Genomic DNA, 9,765 nt, shown 5'->3' with positions numbered 1-9,765 from the left:
CGGCCTTTTCCTTAGGCCAAACCAAAGTAGGCCTACAAGTTTTAAGATAGACTGAAGGCCGATCTGCAACAGAAAGCAATTAAAGCAATTGGAACGGGCGAAGTTGTTGCTATTGAACTGAGGTTTATCATGGGTTTATCTTCTGTTGGTAGGCTATATGCTACAGGGATGTCATGCTTTGTCGTTAAGTTGGCTGGTAAGAACAGCAGGCAATCAGGCATTGATGACTCTGAATGAAGTTCTGAAAGCTTTATTTATTTCGATGTTGACACACGTCGTGTCCAATTGCAGATTAGAGCAAAATGAGGATTGTAAAATCTACATCCGGTTAAATTCTACAAAAACTAACAACATATATAGGCCTAGTACACAAGTTATAGCTTACTGTAGTCTGTAGTTTACGGCAGCCTAAGTTAAGTTTAAAAGTAAGAAACTTACAGTAGGCTACCTTGTGGACAGAAGCTCGTTAGAGTAGGCTACAATCTATCGCAAGTTAAACGAAGAACAATCATCGTTTATAGTTTTTAGGAAGACATTGAATTCATATCTAAATTAACAGAAGTCCAAATCCAATTATTGAAATAGCTGAAATCCATATCCGATTCTAATCCGGTCGCTGAGGTCGAATCCGACAGGATGCAAGTCCATGAGGCTTACATCCTTGCTACTTAGCCAACCAAAAGTCTGTGTCTGTCTGGATTAAGTAAAATCTGAATCTGACCATACTTTAAAAACCAGCAGTTTTCATTTTATAGCCATGAACCTTTTCCAAAAAAAAGCCTATTTTTAGTTGTGCAGCACACTCTCAAACTTCTAAGTGACAAGTAGATAGATAGATAGATGTTTATTAGCTGCTGCGACACCGAATGAAAATTCTTGCAAAATTATTTTGAAGCGATACCACGCGATCTGCACACCTCTACAAAAAGAACTCTCGCCTTCGCTTTCCATGACAGTCAATCATGTTTTGAACTTGAGATGTAGGCTGAGGTAATCCATATATGTTACCAGTAGCCATTACGAAAAGACGACACAGAATGAATTTGTTTAATATGAAGAAAAATCTTTACAAAAATTGTTTAAGCTCACCAAGCAGGATTAAGGAAATCATATAAACTTGACTATTTTCGTACTAAAAGTTTTTCGAAAATAAATTTTGTTTGCGATACCGGTAGCGGTAGCTTGCCCCTAAAAGTTGTGTTGCTTCAATTGAGTAAACAACAATAATTTTGACAGTGTTTTAAACAAAAATTTCGAAAATAAACGGATTTACAGTCTACAGTACATCACAGTTGCCTGCTTTAAGAAAGCTGTGTTGCTTCACGGCAGGTCCTGTCCGGTGCAAAAAGTCTTCTGCAAAATTGGTGGTTGCAGCAGTTGCTGAAGGCCAATGTATGAACATTGTCAGATGTAACAACTCAACTTCTCAATAATATTCAGTTAAATTCCAAATTTTGTTGACTTAACATTTCAAATCGAACAGATTGGTGCTAGATCGCAAACTTTAGTTTCTGGAATTTAACATGCCCAAACATATAGACCTGAAGAAGACAGCTCATACGACGAAGAAGAAGACTCTGAATTTAGAAATAGTAAACCAACAAATTCGTTTTTTTACTTCGACTTAATGTCTGTAGACAGAAATTCAATGTAAAATGAGCGGATTTCGCTAGCTGGGATGCCGAATAGAGAGAATATAGGCTAAAATTCCACAATATATAGACTGTGGGCAGGACTGTGTTAACTGCCTCCCGTACCCTCCGGGGGACTACGGCTAATTAAGGGCTCACTCATTTTAGTCTGTTTAATGTTTATTGACTGTTAAAAAAATAAAAAGTTTACTACAGAAGCTCGATTATATCAATAGCTTAAATCATGCAAGGCTGTATTTACTGCTTTGCAAACCCTTGACTAAGGACCTACATCTGCTTACAGGAACCCTCTCATATTTAGTTTGCGCAGCATTTAGTTTTTGGCTTGTAATTTCCGGTCATACTTTACATGTATTTTTTTTTTATATTATTAAAAAAATTTTGCTCGCTCAACCACGTTTCGTTCCAATCGTTCATCTCGGCGATATTGGGAAAGCATAGTTGAAGATGAAGGAAGTGAAAAGATTTTTGTGTCCTAAAAAACAACAAAACGATACAATATTCCAAAGTAAACACTGCTCACTCAAATAGCCTGGTTAAGTAACAGTTAAATTGATCAATTCCAATGTGAATGTGAATCGAGATTGATTATGAAATGAAAATGCTATCTGCAAAGGTGAGGACACTTCAGATAAATTTTCGAAATTCAAGCCTGCTGAAAGACTGCACCACACTAAACTATATAAACTGCCAAGAAAGAAATTATTGAAATTCTTCTGTAATCGTGAATGAATTTTTTTTTTTTTTAAACTGTAGGCTAACTTAATTTTTAAACCAAAACTTCCTCCCCAATCCAATTTTATTTTGATGACTTTGACATACAAAGTGTGCATCTTGATAAAAAAAATATTATTGCTCATAAAAATGCCTAAGAAGTGACCAAAACAAGATTATAGCCTACTTGTCAAAAATTTTCTGGGAGCAAGCCTCCCACACACCCTGCAGTTTTTTGTTTTTTTTATCTTAAGTTTTGAATCGTTTATTCATGTTATAAATTTTACTTTGGTAAAACTCTGGTCTTCTTCCAACTTTTTTTTAGATTCGCTACTGCATTGTGGGCATATAGGCTAGCTATAGCACATTAACTATTTTTTATAAAATATCTATGTTTATTGTTTAGTCTTTGCTAAAATGATGATTGTAAATTTTTTCTCTATACATTAAAAGAGTTTGCGGCCCTAAACGCTTTCTGGTCCTATTTTTAAGAGCGATCACTAAACACCACCAGTAGGTTTCGGGGGGGGGGGGCGGGGCAAGATGGTTCTGACACGGCCCTGGCTGTGAGCCTAGGCTATACGTAGGATAATATGTCTAAACAAAGCGTTTGTATCAATTGCAAAAACTTCGTATTAATTGCACTTTTTGTATTTGGTTTAATTTTGATTGCAATAAATTTCTACAAAATGATTATACTTTATAATTGATCACAAAAACAATTACAAGAAATAAAACACAACAGCACATATCAAGATGACGACATAATTGACAGCATGACGACATAATTGTTTTGTGTCAGCTTCTGGTAGTGTTAAAAAATCGCTAAAATTTAGCACAAGAATCTAAATTCTTTTTATGGGCTTGTCACACACTCCCGGATCGGTAGCCTATAATGCAATCTGGAAAGGTCAGAGAGTCTTTAAACTTTTTTAGTTTTTTCTGTTACACCTTCAATGACATTCAAAGGTTCCAGTAAAAAAAAAGGGTGGAAGGAGGCAAATTTAAGTGGCTTTCTTGAAAGGTAGCGTACTACATGTGAAAAGTGTAGCTAGAGAGCAAGGGGGTAGTGTCAGGAGTTAAATTGTGTCAGTGTTTGTCCCCGGGGGCACTGTCTGGGAAGGAAATTCACTTTACATTCAATAAAACAATGTACAAGATGTAAAAATAAGGGTTAAAACATTGTCATTGGGCGCACAAAACGTTACATCATATAGCCTATGGGCAGTGGGTACTCTACCAGAACAGATCAGTCGTTTTTTACATTGCTTCAACGTCTGCAGACGACTGATTAGTTGTGTGTGTAGCTATATCATCGTCACAAATTCTAATGTCACTTTCTCCTACTCCGTAATCTCTGGATGAAGATAGGTTTCAAAATCTCTGAAGTAATAACAACGTTGATAAGATAGCCCACAGTATAACAGTGCTTGAAACAGTTGACCCATAGTTAGTGAGGCTTGTCCACAGTAGCGTTGGCAGAGGTCCAAGGGGTACTTTAAGACCCGGGCCGGATAATTTTAGATGCCTGTAAACTTTCTAAAGGGGAACGGAAACTGGAAGAAACCATGGATTTTACTTTGGACATCGTGCGTTCTTCCGAAAAGTGTCTTAATTTGAGGCGAAAAGGCCTGACTGGTACTGGGCCCAAATTATCCTCTCAGCGGCCCTGTTTGTCTTTATGAAACGCACATAACCTAGAACACAGGAAAAGGACTACATCACTACATGGACTAATCACAGCAATGCAGTTTAGCATCCGAGAAATATAAACGTTTGTCTAAACATCTGTAGCAATGCTGGACGTTGGCAACGACTTTGTGATAAAATAGAAATTTTGAGCTTAGAGTTGGGAAACTCCTTGACGTTTCATTATTCCACGCAATATACATAACAACATTCAGCGTATCAAATTTATTGCCTCGTTTCAACTGATAGCCCTCCTACCCATTACCTGAATTTAGAGCTGCTGATGTCTGTGGGTAAAAGAATCCAAGTTATATTAAAAATCTTTGCTTTGGGTAAAATCTTCACAGGATTACACGCCGGTGTTCATGATAAACCTTCCCCAACAACAGTAAATTGCATATGAGTTATGAACACATTATGTACACGAAAGATAGAAGCTGCACTGCAAATTACGTGATCTACCGGGCAAAGAAATTAAAATGATTGATTGCACACTTAAAAAAGCAAGCGTAGTTTTCAATAATAAAAGCGATGATAAAATACAGGGACGTAGACACGGAGGAGCTTAGAGGGACGCGCTCCCCAAAATCTCATCTTACCCACTCCTCAACATTGATTATAATGTTATTACAACGTTTTAATGACATTGCATTACAAGTTAAATAACGTTTTATCAATGTTTGGCTGCATTCAGTAGCTATATCTTTAAACAAACTCTACTTTAAATGTTAAAATGTTTGCCCCCCAACAGTTGTTTATGCCCAATTAAAATTTTCTTTTCAGCTGCGCCACTGATGAAATGTAGGCTACGATTTCTTCATCAAAGTCTTACAACACTGAGACAAAGAAGTGAAGAAATGTAGCCTGACTGCTATTATAGCGACGTCCACGCTTCTTGAGACACAAAACCCTTTAGCACGTTCTAAACTCATCTTCTTTTTAATCTTCACCAAAGCAATCAGCTTTTTGCAAAAGAATTCCGGTTAACTTTTCGAATTTTAACAATAGAACAATCACAACACTCCTTCGTAAGAAACAATGTCTTGTGACGTCATAAAAAGTTACGTCACCGCGAGCAAACTCTTCACTCGTCTTCAGACATGTTGACAAACTCAACACAATAACAAATTTCTTTTGCTGGCCATTGGGAAACATGCCATATCTTTCATTGAGAATTTGAAACAACCTAATATATCTGCCACGTTGTGCAATACAAAACACACGCAACATAAAGTAATTGCTTCAACTTTCTATACATTTTCAAATGTGTCCAAATTCGTTACGTGAAAAATTTGTCACAGAATTGTCTATGGTTCACAATAACTTATTACAGGTTAGAAGCCTATCGCATAGGTTGTTCAAGATGAAGCTATTAATGTCATCCCAGGGATGGGAGATAGCAACTTGGTTGACGGAGTTTTAATTTCCAACTTAATTTTCTGAACGTAACACATATGTCAACCAATTCACAACAAAAAGTCTTTTCGCTGGTCACGAGAAGTTTATGACGCGGCGTAAATCACGCTCCACAAAACTGCAACTGAGAGCATGGATGCAAAGCTCTTCCGTGGCGCCACTGCACTATTTCCATGATATTTGGATGTGGTACCTGCAATTAAAAATTCAGTGTAAAACAATTTATTTTATATCATCTCAACGAAACCAATACATGCCAAACATAGCCGCAGAAGTGAGCATCCATAAATTTGAAAGTAGCGCGCAATTCCGTTACTTTGAAAATCGCTAAAAATGATTCGTTTTTTTCTGCTTTAAATTGGAAAGTGGCGGAAGTTCCACTGAAACAAATCCCTCACCTCTCTGCCACCTAGGGAAAAAGTAGCGTTGCTATTGCAGCCGCTACTCTAATAAAAATGTCGCGCCGCTATTGCTACCAAAAACGTAGCGCGCTTGTAGCGCCGCTACATAAGAATATTATAATAATGATTGATGCGTAACAATGATATGTAGTAATATGTAATTGCGATATGAAATAATAATGATGTGACTACGATACAATGATAAAATAAGTCGATGCATATGATTGGCTTGTAATAAAACCCCAGGTTACGTTGTTTGGCAGTGGAGGGCGAAAGGGGACGATTGAGGCGATCGCTCCCTCTAATGCACGGACAAGTAACTTTATTCACTGTATATTTTCAAGGTCTGGTTAATGTAAACCTACACATTGTTGTGCCAAAACACTTCCAAATCCTTCCATTGTGACTCAGTCATAATGGATGGTTGGTCATTTTGTTTTGTTTGGAGGCAAAACAAAAGGTATATAAAACAAAAACGTACAGCGTCCAAAACTTTCCAATATCATGGAGCGGAAACTCGTAGCCAAATGGCTCTTAAGCTTTTTTAGATTACTGCACCCTGAAAACAATCAAATAACTTGGCACCCTGAAAACAATCAATCAAATAATAATAATTTTAAAAAGAGTTTTCGCAAAAACAAAACTAACTAGGCTACAGCTCCGTATCATAGGCCTATTATGTACAATTTAATAAAGTTCGTTTCAAACAAAGTCAGTGCGAAATTTGCGCTGAGTTTTAGCGCAAATCCTTTCAATGTCTGGGCGCATATTTGTTAACGCTACTCTAATAACTTGCGGCACCCTTGCGAAACGTAAATGGCACCCTTGGGTGCCGCGGCACCACGGTTGAGATCCACAGCCGTAGCCCTATACAAAGGCGTAGGAGGTCGTCGAGTCTGCACTTTTTCATTCAAACACTAATATGGAAGCAAGTATTGCGTTTTTAAATAACAGATTGGCACAATAAAAAATTAGAAGAAAGAAAGAACAGAAAAAATAAACAAAAAAGAACAAATACGGACGCAAAAAATGCAAAAAAATAAAAATAATAATGATATTGGACATAAAGTCTGGCAGTGGATGTCTGTTTAATAGCTCATGATTCTTGAAGAAGTGTCTTTTGCAAGTTTCACTGAACAATGTGTAGCCTTTTATCATGTGGGTAAATTGTCCCACATTTTGATTAAACTTTTTTGGAATAATTGGGTATTTGCCTGTTGAGTACACAGCGAATTGGAGCTAGAGCGTCGGGTGTTATACGAATGTATTGTATAGATCAGACATGGGCAAACTACGGCCCGCGGGCCAAATCCGGCCCGCCGGCTCTTGTATTCTGGCCCGCCGGATGTTATCGACATGTTGCAAGTTTTATTATTGTGAAGTTTCAATAGGAGGATTAGATACCTCTTGTCTCTAAATAGCGATACAATGTACAATGTAGAGCATTATGATGTCACAGGTACATTTGTGCGTCGCTTGACGCAACAGTGCTTTCTGCTTTTAACCAGTAATGTCTCGTTCTGTTGCTCAACACAACAAACAGTTTACCAGCCTCATTTTTTTAAAAAAATGAGGCTGGTAAACTGTTTGTTGTGTTGAGCAAAAAAAAAAAATGAGGCTGGTAAACTGTTTGTTGTGTTGAGCAACAGAACGAGACTATAGATAAGAGACAGTCAACCGCTTCAAGTGGACAGTTTGCTGGGAGGTTCACTAAAAACAGAAAGTTTTATTAGTCAATTTAACCAGTAATGTACCATATTTCTTAGTTTAGTGTTTTTATCAACAGTTTCGTCAGTGTGGAATGCTAAGCGAAATAGACATTGCTAAGTTGTTAATAAATTATATTGTTAAAATGAGTGCAGCGAAGAAGCGTAAAGTCGATAGTGAGCGCAGAGTGTTCAAAAAGGAGTGGACGACGAAATACTTTTTTACCGAAGTGGGATCAACTGCGGTATGCCTTATTTGCCAAAAAAACGTTGCTGTTTTGAAAGAATACAACATCCGCCGCCATTTTGACACCAATCATGCAAACCATCATAGCAGCCTGTCAACTCAGCAAAGAAAGGACGTTTCTCAGAGATTAGTGGCAAATTTTCGGATTCAGCAAAGCACTCTTTTTCAGCAGAGTGCAGTTTCTGAGTCAATCACCAAGGCAAGTTTTTTACTGGCTTTCAAAATAGCACAAGCAAGCAAACCATTTTCCGATGGAGAATTTATCAAGCAGTGCATGGTAGAGACAGCAAGTCTCTTGTGTCCAGATGCAAAAAGCAAATATGAACAAATCAGTTTATCACGCAGAACTGTAACTCGCCGTATAGAACAAATTGATGAGCACTTAGCTAACGAGTTGAAAGGAAAAGCAGATTCTTTTGTATTTTATTCGTTAGCGCTGGACGAAAGTAATGACGTAAGAGACACGGCACAGCTTTTGATTTTCGTCAGAGGAATTAATGACAAGTTTGAGATAATAGAAGAACTTTTAGCAATGGAGTCGTTAAAAGGGACTACTCGAGGAGAGGACCTTTTTCTTAAAGTCACTAGTGTGATCGACAGGTTTAAATTACCATGGAACAAACTTACGAATGTCACCACTGATGGATCACCAAATTTGACAGGAAAAAATGTTGGACTGCTAAAAAGACTTCAAGATAAGATGAATGAGGAAAATGCTGGGGTGGATATAACTTTTTTGCACTGCATTATCCATCAGGAAGCCCTGTGTAAATCTGTACTGCAGCTCAATCATGTAGTGAAGGCAGTAGTAAAACTGATCAACTACATAAAAGGAAGAGGACTTCACCATCGCCAATTTATCAAGTTTCTTGAGGAAATTGATTCTGATCACCAGGACTTGCTTTATCATTCTCATGTGCGCTGGTTAAGCTTGGGTAAAGCATGTAAACGAGTCTGGAACCTTAAAGAGGCAATTACCTCATTTTTGAAGTCAATCGGGAAAGCTGATGAATTTCCTGAGCTGGAGGACAGAGATTGGCTCTGTGATTTTGCTTTTTCTGTCGATATATTAACACATATGAATGAGCTGAATGCAAAGCTGCAAGGGAAAGAACTCTTCGCTCACGATATGTACACAAGCGTTACGGCTTTCAAATCAAAATTGGCTTTATTCTCAGCACAAATGTCCAACAATTCTTTTGTTCATTTCCCCACATTACTGACGATGAAAGAAGCCCCTAAACATGCAAATAAATACAGCAAATCACTAAATGATTTGCACCACGAATTTTGCCGTAGATTTCTTGATTTCGAAAAACTCCAAAAACCATTTCAGATTATTTCGGCTCCACTTTCACAAGTCGCTGCAACAGCACCACAAGAACTGCAGTTGGAATTGATCGATCTTCAGAGTGACTACGTTTTAAAGGAGAAATTCGAAGCCCTGAAGCTAAATGAGTTTTACGCATCGCTAAGCAACACCAGATTTCCAGAAATTCGAAAGGTGGCACAAAAAATGCTGGTATTGTTTGGTTCCACATATATTTGTGAACAGACGTTCAGCTTGATGAATTTTAACAAATCTAGCCACAGGTCTCAGCTGAGTGATGCGCACCTCAAATCTATCCTGACTATCGCCACAACCAAAATGATGCCAAATTTCGATGCTTTGGCAAAAAATAAAGCTTGACAATCCTGTCAGACGTCGTATTTAAATTCGATTTTGTTTTTTGGTTGTATTTTTCAGTTATTTGTTAATTTAATCTTCCGTTTTTTTTGTCCCTTTGTTATTCGTGTGACAAACTATATGTAAGTGGCGGCTCGATCACTTGGCCCGCCAGTCTAAGAACAAAATAATTTTGGCCCCTAATTCAAAAAGTGTGCCCACCCCTGGTATAGATGATACATGTGAAAGAAAGTTTTGAAGTTTTCCGGTAGTT

General features: G+C 37.7%; 1 protein-coding gene across 1 annotated transcript in view; it reads right to left on the bottom strand.

Annotated features, from left to right (window-relative positions):
* Positions 1–3,001: 3,001 nt before the first annotated feature.
* The window catches only part of LOC145782043 (contactin-2-like), a 44,616-nt gene continuing 37,852 nt past the window's right edge, over positions 3,002–9,765 (bottom strand). Inside the window, exon 21 of the mRNA XM_082593775.1 lies at positions 3,002–5,664. Coding sequence (XP_082449901.1) covers positions 5,558–5,664 — 107 coding nt within the window. The 3' untranslated portion in view covers positions 3,002–5,557. The remainder of the gene's footprint in view (positions 5,665–9,765) is intronic.

Source organism: Aplidium turbinatum, chromosome 13 (assembly GCF_918807975.1).
Source record: "Aplidium turbinatum chromosome 13, kaAplTurb1.1, whole genome shotgun sequence".
Taxonomy (NCBI): Eukaryota; Metazoa; Chordata; class Ascidiacea; order Aplousobranchia; family Polyclinidae; genus Aplidium; species Aplidium turbinatum.
This window is presented reverse-complemented; position numbering and strand designations above follow the sequence as displayed.